This window comes from Megalops cyprinoides, chromosome 20 (assembly GCF_013368585.1).
Source record: "Megalops cyprinoides isolate fMegCyp1 chromosome 20, fMegCyp1.pri, whole genome shotgun sequence".
Classification (NCBI taxonomy): Eukaryota; Metazoa; Chordata; class Actinopteri; order Elopiformes; family Megalopidae; genus Megalops; species Megalops cyprinoides.
The window spans coordinates 22,683,223-22,700,370 of record NC_050602.1 but is presented as its reverse complement, the minus strand read 5'-3'; the positions used below and the strand labels follow the sequence as shown (position 1 = coordinate 22,700,370).

Here is a 17,148-nt window from a genome sequence, read left to right as displayed (position 1 = left end):
AGCTGCATGCAGAAGTGCCTTTTGCCATCTGAAATCCGTGTCAATCCACTGTGTGGTTACGCTTAATGCGAACACAGGAAAAGCGTCTGAGCTCCAAACGTTGTTTGCAAAGCTCGCCATGGAAATGTTACCCACAAGCCTGAGAGAGCGGATGCGCAGCGTTGTACAAAAAGGAAGCTTATTCTGAGGGAAGCCACCTACCTGGCGGTGCACAAGAGGGCCCGGCGTAGGCGATGCCGTGTCAGAATCCGGAATCATCTACATCCCGGATTGTCACGATCTTGTTTGTGAGAACACTGCGGTGACTGCTGTGTTGACAGTTGCATTGTGGGTGGTTTTTTGCCGCATGTAGGTAACCGAGCTTTATTCTTCAGTCGTTTTTTTAAGAAGTGCAGTATCAGATGGTAATTCAGATGTGTCGCGTTAAATTTCCTTGACCTCTTTCCTCCACACGGGAATTTGGCAGTGCTGCAGCCTGTAGCTTGGTTGGTGCTTTATGTCACTTTGAAAAAAGTTCACTCTGTAACGTAGGAAGAAGGGATGCTACTAGCTGTTAACCAGCCGTGCATGCTAACTCTTTATTGGGCTAACTCCAATGCCCAGCTAACAGATTCGTGCACCTTCCAATTATCATAACTTTATCACAAACCGAACACATTTATTTTATATGATAAAATCTGCAGTAATCTGTAAAAATATATGGATACCAATGCTGATGAGGCACTGCTGTCCTGACAGAATCAAATTAATTGGATTTTCCAGTTTATATGAATCCTGATAATCTGACCAATAAAGGATAATCAATCTCTGTTATTTTTCAGAGGAAGATCCAAGTCCATTTGCATGCTGAATGTCATGCATTCACACCACGCTCCATATTTATAGATTCCGTCGACCGAGAGCTTCGTCACCACACACTTACATTGTTCTAGAAGTGTTATCGTCCTCAAAAATATTGCTCATAGTGTTGTGTTCACCTAAAAGGGAACTAATTTGTTCACGTTTCACAACCAAGACCAAGTAGATGACAGCTCTGAATGACACAAGTGACGGTTCTAAAAGAGAAAGTCATTGCAGTTGTTGCTGATTGCCATTTAAGATGTGTTTGACTGAGTCACCAGATGTGTCATAACAGAGGAAAAGAGTCTGGCTGGCTCATTGTTATCAAGGCCACCTTCAGACTGTTCTATGCAAATGTAGCAGATTGGGATATACAGCACCAGTGAAAAGCTTGGACACACCTCCTCATAGAAGGGTTTATTTTTACTGTTTACCCACATTTTAGAATAATAATAAAGACATCAAAACTATGAAATAACACAAAGCAATTATGTTTTAAACAAATTAAGAGTCAAACAAATCAAAACTTATACTTTAGATTCTTCAAAGTAGGCAAACATTTTTTAAAAAATTAATTGGAAAGAAATGTAAATGGAAAGAAATTCATACATCAACTATATTTGTCTAATAAACACGTTTCAAGCATTTAAGCATAAGTCTTTGGATGAAAATTTCTTTGAATCCATGTTTCCCAACTGTATGAATCAGGTGTGTCCAAACCTTTGACTGGTACTGTATGAAGAAGGCTGGTCCCCAGAATGCTATAAGAATGTCACACAGTTGGGCAACACACCTAACCTGCTTCAGTAAAATGTCTACCTTTTTGATAACGTGCAGATGTATGTAAATTACCCCAGACACGGGTACCAGCAACACAAACAAACAGAAATAATAACTGCCTTTACAAGCTGGAAGTAAATTTGAAATGCACAAGCCTCCATTAAGTCATATGAGTGGGCGTACTGCATGCGCTGTGAGCTGTTGACGGCTTTCGTTTGGTGTACGAAGGACCTCATTTTCTGCGGTCTTAAAACTGAGGGTGAGATTTTTTTGAAAAGAAACATCAATCAGAATTTTGTTTTTCACAACTCTTGGGATGTGACAGAGGGGTGGAATAACAGAAAGGAAGAGAAAGAAAGATTGTCCCAGGGCCAGCAATATAAGAGATCAGTAGACTGGTTCTTCTAACATACCTTCAAATTGCTGCTAGAGGAACTTGCTACCAGCACCTTTGTAATACACCAAGCCTTTGGTAATGGTATTTGAAGAATGTACTGTGATAAAACACCCCGGCAAAACCTTTGGGTGAGGCTGAGCGACCGGGATAACCGTGGCATTGCACAGAATATGAAAAATGATTTGGCTGCTGAATTCAATACTTTTCCTTTGGCGTTTGAAGAAAACAGGTGGTTTTCAGCACCGGCACTAATTTGATAGAAGTCAAATGCCGTCCTGTGAAAATGGTCTCTGTATGGTTTTTGTTCTCTGTACTCAATTTGACACTCTTGTGTGGAATCGAACTTTTTCATTCTTCAGCCTACACTTGATAAAAACCAAAGTAGAGAGCACGAAGGTTACTGTTTTTGAAAGTCTTCTTATGACTAAACCATAGAGATAATGAGCTGCTATTTTTTCCACCTCATTCAAACCAAGCCTCTGCAGCTGAAAAACAAACTATATTTACAAATCCCTCCATATCACAATTGGCCAGAACAAAGCTGAGAAACAGAAGCTACTGTACATGGACCATGTAGCAGCAGAGCCTGAATCCAAGACTCCAATCAGAATTTAACAGCAACAGAAGAACAGGTGCAAGTGGAATATTTCACAACACACTCAACACGTTTAAATGTGTTGGGTTCATTTTCAAAGCTAGTAAATTGGAGAGCTCTTCACTTCCTATACAGTAAAACAAAAAAGGTTATTGGAGACAAATCAGTTATTCAATCTGAATCTCTGAATTTGCATGAGAAAGACCGTAGTACAGCCAATAAGTGATTAGCATTTTTAGCATTCACGGGTGGTAGACATATTTTAAGTTTCAGTCCTGAACAGGAACATGAATAAACTGTAATGCAGACCAAAATATAAATTAGATGATATTTTCCTAAACAGTATTTTCTCTGTGCTACATAATCTCATGTCTGGAATGAACAGGGAACGCATGCTTGAGAGATGAGATTTTGCAGTGACCTTAAGGTTGTCATTTAACAGATTTGATAAACCAGATTACTCTGTCAACAAATAAGACCCTGCTTTCTTAGAATTCTGAAGAAAAGAAAAAAAAAATAAACAGAAAAAATTGTGTAGTCATGTGTGGAGACAGTTTTCTAAGGTAGGGAGGGAGGAAGAGGAAGAAAGAGAGAGAACTGGGACAGATGGACTAATCTCAGTTTTACTGTTTTTTCCCTACCCGCTCAATGGGTTATCACCCTGTAAAAATATCAGGATAGAGTCCATCAGCAACCAAGGGGTATCTCTAGCACGCAATCCCCGAAATTGTTCACAGACTGCTTATACTGGTACCTTTCGAAAACAACAATTTCATCTAATCGCTACAGAAATGCAGGCTATAAAAAACAGTGCACCCCCCCCCCCCCCCCACCCCACCGCCCCCATCCACTCCCCAACACACCCTCAATTGGTACAACCAGTTGAAAGGGAACATCAAGCACTCAAAACAGCTGCCTATTGCTTTTTTGGCATTCTAGTGCTCTACTCAATCTGCACTTTCTTCACCTCCGGCGTGTATGGGCTGAAATTCAGTAATGACTAGTGTGCTGATGTGAAACAATATACCATATATTAGCTGCAATTGCTCTGCAATCAGAAACCGCCATGCCCGGCGTAAGCTCAGAAATACCCTCCGCTGGCACCTTCATATCTGGCCCCCGTTTATGAAGTGAAGGCAAATGAACGTCATAACTCGCTGTATTGTGTGCCTCTAATACATGCTGGGACAGAAATGTGGGGGGAAAATAGACTCATTTGTTTCTACTGTATTTCAGTGCGAAACAGCTGTATATTCCCCAGCTATATTTACCACAATCTACCCCTGCTCAATTCATCTCTTTTTTTGGAACCCCCCTGACCCCCTCCCCAAACACATACAATTTTTTTCCATTGTTTTTTTTTTCTCCAATTCTTCATACAGTTTCAGCATCACTAACCTGTGTGCCCCTACGCATTCACCACGAGGGATGCTAAACCAAATGAAATTTGATTGGCTCACTCGTTTTGATGAATTTGTTTCATTCTAGAGGACCCCTTGGCTTTTCCCCCTTCCGGCAGCTTCTGGCAGCTTCCCTGGAAGGCCTCCCACATTCATTACCGAGATAGGCTGTACTGCTCGAGTATTTATGATTAACACTGACAATGTCCTGTCAGTATGTGACAGGAACATGACCGATACCAACCCTGTCTGTTTAGCCGATATTTTATCCCCTATCACAGTCATTCATTACAGGCAATTTGATTCCTCAGACCTTGGGTCACGGCACCCAGGGTTACCTCTGGAAGAAACCACATCAACAGAATGCTTACAAATCACTATGGGCGGGGGCCAGTTCACACTTAGGGGGTAGATTCAAAAAAGGGATGATGAATCTATTAAAGTATAAGTAAGATAGAATTAGGTTAGACCTGGGGACAATACTTCAGTAAGTCACCACAAGTCAAAGAGATTCCAGCTCATTTATCTCACGATAAATCTATCATCTGATTATGAATCTAGCCCTCGAGTTTTCATTTCTTGAAAGTGATTATCATATAAATTGATGTCACGCGAGGCACTTTGTGGCATTTGAGTCAAAGCATGAATGATGGTGACGTTTGTATGTACCATTTATGCGAGCAAATCACAGTCATTTTTTGCACAAGCGGCAGCCTTACATTTTCAGTGCTGAGGGTAATTTCTGGTCATTTCCGCTCAGTTGACCAGTGTTTCCATTCTCATTGGAAAAACGCATGGAAAGTCCACTAATGCACCTACAGGACTGGGAAAAAAACCCCTCAGCAGAATGTCAATAGTGTTGTACTGGGACCTCACTTTATCTCCTAAGATTACCATGAAAGAGACTGCAATGCATGATGTGAATTCATGAAAATATCTTGCTAGGATTTGTAGTTGAGTTTGTAGAGAGTCTGTGATGCTTCAAGATCAAATTATGCTGGGTGATTCACTCTTGATTACAGGTAAATTGTGAGCTAAAACAGGCTGGGTGCCATGTCTGCGTCATACTGTTTTCTCGTGGTTCTCATGGTTTTATGGTGGAATGTAAGCATACGCCGGGGACAACGGGCAAAGAGGTCAACTGAAGACATGGCGGACACCACTTCTTTTACTTTGCAGGAAAAACAGGCCTGTTGTGGGAGGTAGTGACGTCAATCTCCCTATTTTCAGCATTATCAGAGCCCGTTCTAGATCAAGAAGGCCACCTTGAGATCCAAGCTATTTTTTTGAAAACAATTACAAACTGAATCACTATCTGGGTTGAAAGGTTGAGTACGAACAGAAGTTAGAAGTTACCTTCAACCTTAAAAATCACCTAACATTTAACTTCCTCAATTTTCTATGACCTGTGACATTTTTGGAAAGAACAAAGAACTGCAACTTTTATTGGCAGATCCCTGAAGTCTAAAGATTATAACAATACAAAAAGATGACTGTCAATGTCAAATGAGGTTTCAGCACAATCTACAGAGATTTTGTCCACATAAAACAGCTTAATCATTATGTAGCTATGTAAAGAGAGAAAATTAATCATCCATGACAACTTATTTATATATATTTATTATCATTCTTATTTATATATATTTCTGGATCCTTGCCATCGTCTCAGGTCATTTTTCTGTTCTTACAGCCAGAAAATATTTTCAGTGTTCATCATCAAGCATTTCTATTTTTGTCAAATTCCTAACTTACTTGGCTGTTGAACTAACCAGGTTGATTTTTTTCACAATTAGGCGTGGTAACAAGCCATGGAGCGTAATCACTCCTCCTAACATTTACACCCTGTCACACTTGCAACGCTGCCTTCCCCCCAAGAAGGGAGTTCCCAGATCTTTTAATTACGTATCCAATATCTCATAAATAAGAGCATCTGAATGCAATTAAATGCACATGCACAGTCTCTACGTAAACGGAAGACCCTCTGAAGGAAGTAGGACCAAAGACTGGACATTTGTCAATAAGAATTCCTGAGCCAGAATATGCAGGACACTTATTATTCATAAGTCTAATTTATGTTGAGAAAAAACTTTTCATTCTAGAGACGGGTAAAAAAAAAAAAAAGTTAAATGTAAAATGCTGTTTTCAGAAAATCCTGTGATAATCCACTACAACCTGGATGGAATCAAAACGATGGGGCTGAAGAACTGGTAAGGATTTGCCGAACATTTTGCAGCCCAAGGAAGGGAGAACATCAGTTTACTGGTCACATTTCACAGCAAAGACATCTGTCTCGCCAACCACAAAGACGAAATAATGAGAGACCCTGCAGTGCAATTAACGGCATCATCTACATTCCAATCAACAACAACGCCTCGACCGGTCATATCGATCTACGTGAAGACAATCGAAACAGCTTCTCCCACCCTCGCAATTCCATCTGTGGGAACACATCCCACTAGAGACAGAGAGACAATGACACGACAAGAGAGACAAGGATAATGCGAAGGCGAATGAGTGTTCCTCCCACAAACTACACAAAACAGATCCATCCCCACCCCCACACCCACTCTTATCCAGAGAAAGTTACATAGGTCACAGTTTTAAATGTCATCCATGTATACAGCTGAGGCACTTACGGGTAAGTACCTTACCCAAGGGTACAACAGCAGTACCCCAGAGGGGAATCAAACCAGCAGCCTTTCGGTTATGAGCTCCTGCTCCTTACAGTTATGCCATACCGCTGCCCTTCAAAGACAAAGCCTCATCCTCTCCCCAGTGAGAGCACCTCACACCATTGCCTCTAAGCTTTTTCGCGTCATCGCACCTTTTGCTGGATTTTCAGTGGCAGATTGCACCGCTGCTCTTTAGCTCGATGAGAGCTGGCTGATGACACAGCGCCCACACGACCTCCGCCAGGTGTGAGAGTGATGCAGGTCGACGCAGAGGTTCACGTACACAGATAATGGAGGTCAGGAGTTAAGAACAGAATCGCCCTTGAGAGCGAGAGAGATGGAGGACCGGGTTTCTCTGCCAGTTCTCCTTGCCTTGCATTTCCACAAATTGTACTAGGCGTTCTTGCCTGTTTAATTGCCTTTTACTTTAAATCCAGCTTTGTAGAGACCCTTCAACCTAGTTTGCGAAAGGAGTGCACTGCTCTGACCAAGCAGTCAGAGCTCAGCTAAAGACAAACAACGCCACATGGTACATTAGGACCACAGGAGAGCTGCTCTCCCCCTCTCTTTTCTCCCTTTCGGTCAGAGCTGACCTCGTTGGCCCACATTCTCCCCCCCAACAGGGGGCCTTACCGTGACGATGAGGCCCTTCTCCTGGAAGTACTTGACCAGAGGGATGGCGTTCTGTTTGAAGTTGGCCAGGCGCCGCTCAGTGGCTTTGGGGTTGTCGTCGGGTCGGCCCTGCTGCTCCGCCCGTTTCTCCAGCCTCTCCTTCAGGCGGTGGTTGGTGCAGGCCAAGAACACCACCAGGTCAGGGGTGCAAATCTGCTCGGAGGGGTGGGGGGAGAAGGGGGAGGGGAGATACATGGGGGGAGGGGGGGTTAGTACAGCCTACCCCTATGGCGGTTAGAAGCGTGAGTCATCACTCATACGAGCAACACCAGCCTCATCCAGGGTCCATACCTTTGGATTTTGAGAATACGATACTTTCAAGAGGATCTGACTCCACTGGGGTGCACTGCATAATCAAATCATTTATCATGTTGGGGAGAAAAATTTAAAAATGAGCAAATGCAAACACAGCATTGTTCCACAGAGCTGGAGATGTTTCAACACACTGGAAGTAGGTCATCGGTTTATCGCCAGCCTCAGTCTCCGATCTTGAGAGAATTGCAAAAAACAATGTACAGGGCTGTTTTAGTACATTATGATCGACATGCTATGCGCGGTACAAATAACACCACTTTCGTTAAGATTCGCATTTGGTTGTGACGTAAATATCATGGAAACATCTTGACTTATTCCGCCTTTTGTCTCTTTTCCCTGCATGACACAAAAGGCATAAAAATGGTTATGGAAATTTTCCCCTTTTCGTTTTGTTTTTCATCCAAGAGTTCAAAAATCTATTCTGACTGGAGAAGTACAACGAGCTAAGTGACAGGGAATTTACATTTAAAACAATCAAGAGAAACATCAAGACAAATGCTATGGAGCCACCTGCGTATCACAAAAGTCCGTGTTGCCATAGTTACCAAATGTCTGCCTTCATTTTTGCCAATGTTTCTTCTTAGGTATTAATATCAGCCATGAGTTTTAGTGGCTATGAACTACATGTATCATATCTACCTGAGAAATACGTGTACTTGTATTTTACTACACATTAAAGCTCTTCCCTGGGGTTGTTACTACAAAATATGAATACTTCAAACATTACTCTTACTGTTTCTGTAAGTACTAATATCACATATCATAATGTCTGTATATATATGTATCTGTATATATTATTTTTGGAAGTAGAAGCGCTGGATTGGATGTGCGAAGCAATTATGAATGACTGCGGAAAACTTGGCACAGCCAACCAAACACTATCCAAGGGTTTAATTTCTTCAGAGAGCAACCTTCAGTGCCACTGAAGGTCCTCTCTGATTCCTGCCAAGACTCAGCACTCAGCTTCAGCTGATCAGCGGCAATGAAAATCACCTTGAGTCTGTGTTTTGACGGCTTCCTGTTCGTGTTAACCCCGCGACCCCCGCGCACGTACAGAGCAGTCAGCCTCTCCTTTGCTTCTGCGCATCCGTCCACTCTACCTTGCGCTGCTCTCGTCCTCTTTGATGACTGTCTTGTGGCCTTGCCGAGGACAGCTGTAGCGTGTAATTCCACAAAAGGGCTTTCATCTTATTTCTGATTTTGCATCGTAGCCTGGAACTGTCACGCCGGCACTTGAAGACCACCCACCAGCATCCCTGAAACTGTCTGATGGATTTCGCTCTTGTCACACGCCGGTCTGTGTACCGGAACCGTGTTGTGACTCAGAATATGTGTACCTTTTAGGGAAAACCATGTCATACACTACAAACGGTGCATCTGATGCGTACTTCAAAGATCACTTCTTACTCGTACTACTTTATTGAAAACATGGGAATTTTAAATTCGATCCCCTGGCCTTTTGTAACTTACATTGCCTCATACTCACATTACAAATACTACAGTATTAAAGGGTAACTAAGGCTTTTTTCCCAATCATTATCAGTTTGTCAAATGATCTTTGGCCATTACATACAGTATATTTGATCAAAAATTAATGCCAGTAACAGTGCTTAGCTGTACCACCCACATACAGTGGCTCTGGCAAAACTGATTTACACTTGCTTGTGTAACTACTGTGGCTTGAGCAACAGCCATATCACCCAGCCACCCTCCTGCTGGATGGCTGAAGCTGGTTAAGAAAAATCAAAGACTTGGAAAAAAAGGAGGTTGCCGCTTGAAGTGGTGTGGGTAGACCAGTAGGGGGCAGTCTTCCCTTGACCTAACAGGAGACCAAAACCCCATCGCAGTGACGGGAACACTGTCCCATAGGAGGTGCCGACTTCCGGATGAGCCATGAAGCTGAGGCCCTGACTCTCTGTGGTCATTAAAGATTCCACGGTAGTTCACATAAAGCAGGAGGTTCCCTGGTGTTTTAGCTGAATCCCCAATCAAGCTCTTTCAGTCTGGCTCTTTCAATCAGAGATCTGAATTCCCCCCTTCTCCACCTCAGCTGATGTGTGGTGAGTATTCTGGCACAAAATGGCCGCCGTGTATTACCGTGGTGGATGCTAAAAATCAGCTGGTGTTTGAGGTGAGCCCCCCTCCCCGCTTCACTGTCCAGTGCTTTGAGAATGCTGAAAGGTAACATATAAATGTAATCCATTATTATTATTATCATAGATCAAACCTAAGAACTTTACAACTACAGGAACCACAGACACTGCTCTGCATTAAAGACCTGTTTCTCTCACACTGCAATCACTGAGCTCTTGTCTTGACTCATTACCATCCACAGCAGACCCATGTATCCAGTGAGCTTTGCTACTCTTCATATGCGCAACTTTCCCTGGGGTTTGATTTTCTCATAAAACCACCCGAGCACCTTTAAAAGAAAGCCATGCTCCTCATTTTACAAATTCATTAAACAAGAATGTTTCTTACTGAGTACTAGACCCACTTAACATTCCTTTCCCTCAAACAACAGATTGCACTTATCCAATGTTTTATTTTAGAGAACATTTCAAGATGGGACAAGGGTAAAAAAAAAAGAATTGTGAAATGGGGCATCAGTAAAAACAGTGGACCCATGAAATTTGCCTTCAGGAACTTGCACTTAAGCAGCCATACCCCTAAACAACTGTCAGCAGAAACAATCTTTCCCATGGTGATGGAGCCAGCATAAAGATAAAGGCCCACTGTTTATGTGGAGAAGACAGAACAGATGTGTGTTCCACTATGTACAATACTAGTCAAAAGTTTGGACACACCTGATTATAACACCATTTGTGTTTCATAGTTTTAATGTCTTTGCTATTATTCTAAAATGTGAAAAATAGTGAAAATAAAGAATTAAAGCTGTGTCCAAACATTTGACTGTGTGTATATATATATATATATATATATATATGTATAGAGCTATCAGAGGGGCACTGAAATTCGAGTAAGTGCAAAGATGCGATTTGGAATCAGCACTTGAAGCCACATGGTGGTGTTCTGCACAGCGAGACCCGCCAGAGGATGCTGCTGCCAGGGTCATCTTATGAATTGGAAAGCAGTGCAGGTATGCAGCTGTGTCTCACCCACAGGAACACGCCTATGCCATTTTTCATGTCTGTCTCCACATGTGCATGTGCTCCACATGTCGTCCCCCCTCCCCGCCAATCAACCCCACCCCCAGATTGAGACGGACCTGTTCTAATCATATCTTCGGTGTAATCATACCTTCCTTATATACGGGAATCTATTGGGCAAACATATAAACAGCTGACCAATCAGAGAGAGACAGGAAACAATGACTTTCATTATTATAAACAGAGAACAGTGGTGATCTCCTGAGCCCCGTCACCTCTGTTGGTTTGTTTATTTCGCTCTCGTTTCATCAGCCCGCACGCTGCTAGGACCGGTCCCTCCGGCGATACCAGCTCATCAGTGATTAAGCTGCATCATGTCATCTGCTTCCTTTGCAAACAGCCTAATCCAGCGGGTCTGCACAATAATAATTGCAATATTATCTCCTACACATTTAGGACCCTCGTTATGATGAGGCTTTTTTTTTTCTACTAAAGCAATCAAAGCACCTAGTGATCCAGCTGTGACCAACCCCCGTGCCTCTCCACTGGTCCCAGTTCCAGTGCTCTAACTGCTGGACTACGCACTGACCATAATTTGGCCGTGGGTCCCTTAGCTTTAGCTGCTACTATTTTTAGAGGGTTTGAGCCTACCCAATATAAAACATCACCGTAATTGGCTGTCTGGTTGCCGTGACGAACAAACAGACAGTGAATTGAATCCACCCATTTAAGGCAATCACGCAATCGAAATTTCAGTCCTCCCCTGGCTGCGGTGTCATTTATATATCCCCAAGGGCCGATTTCTCTCCTTGTTTTCGTCCATTTTAAAGGACTGCATTCCAACTGTTCTTTTCGTCCCCGAAAACCTGAACTTTGAAGGGGACAGAAAACAAGATCATTTACTGGCGTTGTACATCTCGTTCCCTGTGTTAACATATCGCCTGCTTGGTTTGCTGAAGATTCCACGCACTGTTTGGAACTAGTGTTAAGGTCTTTCATTATTTTACTTCACTATGCCACTATGATAGACAACTTGACAAAATCATTTACGTCGCAAGCAGGCCTGGACAGAAACACACTGCCAACAATACCACAACCATTTCTGAGCATTCTAAGACTCCAAATGTCAGAACAGAACGGCAAACAAGTCCACTGGCAGATGCATTCATGCTGGTAAAAAGATTCCATTATGATGTGTGACTTGGCTTGTTTTTATTTCCAGCAAGATCTAGGGCGAAGAACAACTTCACGAATCCAAACTCATGAAATTCAAAGGAATCCTCACTCCAGTCTGCTGTTTCACATACACAGGAAAAAAAAAACTTCTCGAGACTTCTGAGTTTTGTGATGAATGACCATTTAGCTGGTAGACAGCTACATTTCAGAGGTGTTTTATCTGGTGTTGGATGAGATGGCCGGATGGATGGGTGGTTTGGATAACTGTCACTACTAATAATTCCTCACGCAAATCAAACAGGTCGAACTAAAAGAGGCAAATCTTCGTAAACAGCTAATCCCCAAGGTACTTGAAGTGCATAGAGTGCCGCTGACGAGAGTACGTCAGAACAATATTTGATTAACGTTGTACAGCCTGACTTGCGCCACACATCATGCATGCATTCTCTTCACAGGCAATAAAACTGCATTCAGTCATTCGACAGCAGCATGCCATTTCATTTATCCACCTGACAATTACAAATGAAAGCATTAGACAGCCGACAGTCTACAGTAAATTACATATAAATGGCCAGACACAGCAGTATCACACCACCAAGCATAGGTCATCGTAATTGCTTTAATCAGATTGAGAATCACACTTGAGCTCGAGTGAAAAATTAGTGTCATTACAATTAAGAGGTAACTGATTCATGTATTAAATCTCTTAGGTTTTCACATAAAAAAACCAACAGAGAGCTATATTCGAGTAACACATTTCAACATGTGCTACTTTTTAAAATCTTTCATCCAACCAGGTTTTGGCAGATGCTGAAATGAATGTGAACAGTTGTATTTCAAAAGAATAGAAACAAAAGAACATAGCATTTTCCTAAATGAATACCTGTCAGTGCTCGGTACTGACCACATTGCAGATTGAACAGTCATACTTTTTTTTACAGTTAGGCAAACTGATTTTCAAACAGGTTTTTTTGTTGATTCGACCATACTTCCCCTAGTGTTGACAAAGGCTTCTAAGCAAATTAACCCTGAAGGAGCTCAACCTAAATTAGGAGCTGCATTCATTCCACAAAGTGACCAAATGAGATTTATCATCACAAATGCAGCTTTTCTGCCTATTTCCCAGTCAACACACAGGACAGGGTCTCATCACACTAGAAAATGTTATTAGAATGTTATATTGGCGGGCAAAATATGGCACAACACCGAGCTTTCGCATTTGGAGATTTGATTTCAATCTGTTTGGGGGATCAGGAGGGGTTTGGCCTTGCAAAACCCATTCTGTTTGCCTCTGAGATGTGTGTGGAGTCACACTCCCATACCTTCCACTCATTTCTCTGTCTTCACACCCTTCATCCCTTCATTCACTCACTCATTCATTCATTCATTTATTCCTGCAGTACATTAATTTGAGGTGCGCATTCCAGCGGTGGTGCTCACCTGATCCTCAAAGGATAATGCTTGTCCAACATCGCGAGGGAAGCCATCAATGACAATACCAGTGGCATCTGGGATCTTCATAATCTTCTGTTTGATCTCAGTTATAGTCGTTTCCTGCAAAGAGGCACCGTCAGTGGTCAGACATGTTGAAATTACTGTCACCACTTCAAAACGAAAGAAAAAATAACACATAGGCAGTGTTAGGAACAGAAAGCTGTTCGGAATCTAGTGTTTAGTTGGTGTAGTTTTTGTTTTATGTCATCCCATATGACTCCATTTACCATGCTCTCAGATTGTGGAGCTCTCTTCCAGTTAATACCAAGGAATGCTGATTCACTCTTGATTTTTTTTAAACCCAACTGTTTTTTTTCAACCATGTATTTAAACTTGTGTGTAATTGATAGAATCATACCTTGCTTCTATGTTTGTTATTTGGTTTCAACTGTGTTCAGTGACCTGATGGGCCACCTTAGAGTGAAGTTCCATGTACAAATACATGTTATGGTAACCATTCAACCAGTTACTAGACAACAAGCTTCTTAGCTACCTAACTACCTAGTTGATAACACATTACAAATTAATCAGAAACGCAAATGTTAGCATTCTAGCTAACTAGCTAGCGACACTTGTAACTAGCTGAATAAGTTGGCACTCACATTTCACACTATACTTTACTTTTATACCATTCATGCCCAATGTTGGCTATAAGATATAAAGAAATATGAATTAAGGATTTTAATAAATAATGCAATTGGCAAAAAGGTGTTGAGGACAGTGTTTGCTAGCTACAGCCTTCTGTCTGTAAAACCCCATTCTGAACTGTGCATCCTGCCTGTAAACTAATATCAGAGCTTCAGGATCAATTAAGGCAAGTTGGATTTGATGTATCTGATGTTTTATTGAATTTCAACATAGGGCTCCAACACAAATTCCATTATAAGTGTTCACAGTACACTTTTATGCCTTTATGGAGTTTGAAAGTGTGCCACAGTGAATTTGATGCTCTGTGGACCTATGAGTGCAGTTCAGTTCATCCTCAGCTGTGAAAAACCCTGTCAAACAAGCAGAATTTGGTTTCCCCCTTCATAAATGGTGGGAGACTGAAATGTGAGCCACATACTGTACTTAGTCTGGACATGTCATGAACACTGTCATTTAGGATGTACCATACCTACCCTGTGACCACGCCCCATCAATTTCGATTGATAACTGTGGAGAGACAGCTGAGCTGTTGTACATAAAGATCTGTCTGGCTTTTTTTACTACCCATCATGATGCATCGCCCACAGTTTATGAGGCATGCAGTTATTATAAAGAAAGGCCAATCCCTTTTGCAGCGGCCACTGTGCTACGTTTCTGAGGAAGAGTAACCTATAGTTAGTATGTAAGAGCCAGCACTAATAAGTGCTGGCTCTTGAATGCATGTTAATATGTAACACACATTTACAGGTATGGGTTTATATCTCATATAATTTATATATCCCTATGATATTCCCCCACTTTAATTATGCATTTTCTATCTGTCATCTAAGTGGCATGCAAAGACAATGTGTGCGCACAATACTAATCTAAAAATAATGCACTGGCTTCTGTGATGCCCTACAGTTGCAAATGGAAGTACAATGTGTTCTTTGACTGGATTTTCTCTTTCGGTGGATAGCCACACAATATGCTGCGGGCTCTACCCAAATATAGAGAGAGAAGAGCTGTTTGCGGGGCTATCGGCTAGACCAGCTGGCACTGAGAGAGCCAATAGACGTGCCCGCCATACCACAACAGTTACTGTGAACAGGTGTCCGTGAATCAGACAAACCCACGATGCCGAGCAAACCGTCGCAGGTCCCCGAGCGGCACTGGTGCACCGTTTTGAGTCGTGACACAGTACTCCCTCATTGGTGATAACTGCTTTCCTTTTCCAGTGCAAGTCCTTCCCCAACAGCAACACCAGCAACACCCCCGTCTAACTAGCTCACCTCTACGGCTGACTTAGATTAATGTTCCCATAGTGAGAGGGAGAGGGATCTGCCTGTATTATGAAAAGCTCCTCTAACAAAAAAAAAAAATCATTACTGAAATCTCAGTCACCTTTACAAACAACATCCGGTGAACATCAGGGGCATGTTCAGCATTCATTAAAATGTGTCCAGGCAACTTAGCAATTAATACAGCCTCAGATTAATCACTGCGCCGGACCCGGCTGAGTCACTGTGAATGTACGGCGATGGCTCCTCATTATTGCCTCCCATGTGAAGTCAAAGCTAGCCCTGGGGTGAGCTCCTAAGATTCTTAATCAAAGAGCAACAGGGTCCATTTTGGTATTAGCAACCACAATCCAGCCACTCTATCGCACAGCACGCAGGGGCTTAGAGACGTTTAATTAGCGGCTTCTTGCAAAGAGGCTGCAGTAATGGCTTTTTGACTCACGCACTGCTTGGACATCATGAACACCCTCCCCCATCCCCCCACCCCCCCATACCTGCGGAGCCAGCTCCCCATTGGTGATGATCTTAGCAATCAGGCTCCACTTCCTGTTGCTGGTGGCGTTGTGTATCATCTTCTTCCTCAGCAGCTCCCCCACCGACACATACTCGAACCCGTAGCGCTCGGCCAGCTTGAGGCTCTGTGTGCCTTTACCGCTGCCTGGCCCACCTGCGGGGGGGGGGACAAGTACATTGGAGGTGGTGTCTCAGAGGACTGTGCAGTCAGGGGGAGGATTTATTTTTAGACATCAGACACGGAGCTGTGAGAGCCTTGCCCCCTCGTGACCTCATCATGGGGCCCTCAAAGCTCATATGGGGTGAGAGGGGGGTGGGAATGGGGGGTGGGTGGGTGTGTGTTGGGGTTGGGGGGCACTGGACATCAGAGGAAAGGTCCCCTGGGTCAGTTTTCTGTCAATAGTTCGCCACTCTGTGAAATGTTACGCACCCCACCTTCGTGAAATATTCAGAGGCCAACATCTATCGCCCTTTTAAAGATCACTCCGGCCGCGACCGGCCGTGAAAACCGGCCCTCCCTTTGGACCGCTCTCTTTGTGGTGTCTGAACTCTATACTGCAGACAATTTGAGAACTGATTTGTCTTTGGCCCAAGCCGGTGACCGCACCTGTCCCCTCAGCTCATTATTTTTGCCCTGTGAGCGTCAAAGAAAAGTGGAATACCCAGATTCAGTCTGCAAATCTGACTCGGCACAACAGAACCCTGCTATTATCCCTAGTGATGTGCAGAGAGGGGACATTAAGCAGGTTGTGATACCAGCAAGGTTCATTTACCACCGAAACCTGGGCAAGTGATTTTATTGTAATTTATTGCAAGTTGGGATTAATGGAGGGAATATTAACTGGGTGCATCTGTCATACTGGAGCAAAAAAGAGCAAATAATAGGAAATCAATCTGGAGTCTTGCCAGATTGCACCAATGTTTCATAAAATTGCTCAGCCACTGTGATAATTCATAAGCGGGCAACACTTTTAACCTCTAATACATTTCAGAGGCTGCAGAGAAAATGAAGGCATTTGGAGAGACAAACGTAACTCTTTGAAAGTTTTATCTCCTTAAACTTCATTACAGTTAATGCACTACCGCTCATAATTAATGAAGGACCTACCATGCAGTTATAATTTACTATTTACCTGTCCAAACTCTGTAGATCTAAGGAAAAAATATTGATCGGGAAGGACAAGCCAAGTTCAGTCCTTACAATGTCAAAAAACAGATAGGATTTTTCACTCTAATTAAAATGATAAATGCCAAAA

The 17,148-nt window shown here is 42.7% G+C and overlaps 1 protein-coding gene across 1 annotated transcript in view; it reads right to left on the bottom strand.

Annotated features, from left to right (window-relative positions):
* The window catches only part of ak5 (adenylate kinase 5), a 68,247-nt gene that overhangs the window by 46,044 nt on the left and 5,055 nt on the right, over window positions 1-17,148 (bottom strand). The window contains exons 4-6 of the mRNA XM_036554663.1: window positions 15,874-16,046; window positions 13,398-13,511; window positions 7,318-7,509 (exon numbers count right to left, since the gene is read on the bottom strand). Coding sequence (XP_036410556.1) covers window positions 7,318-7,509; window positions 13,398-13,511; window positions 15,874-16,046 — 479 coding nt within the window. The remainder of the gene's footprint in view (window positions 1-7,317; window positions 7,510-13,397; window positions 13,512-15,873; window positions 16,047-17,148) is intronic.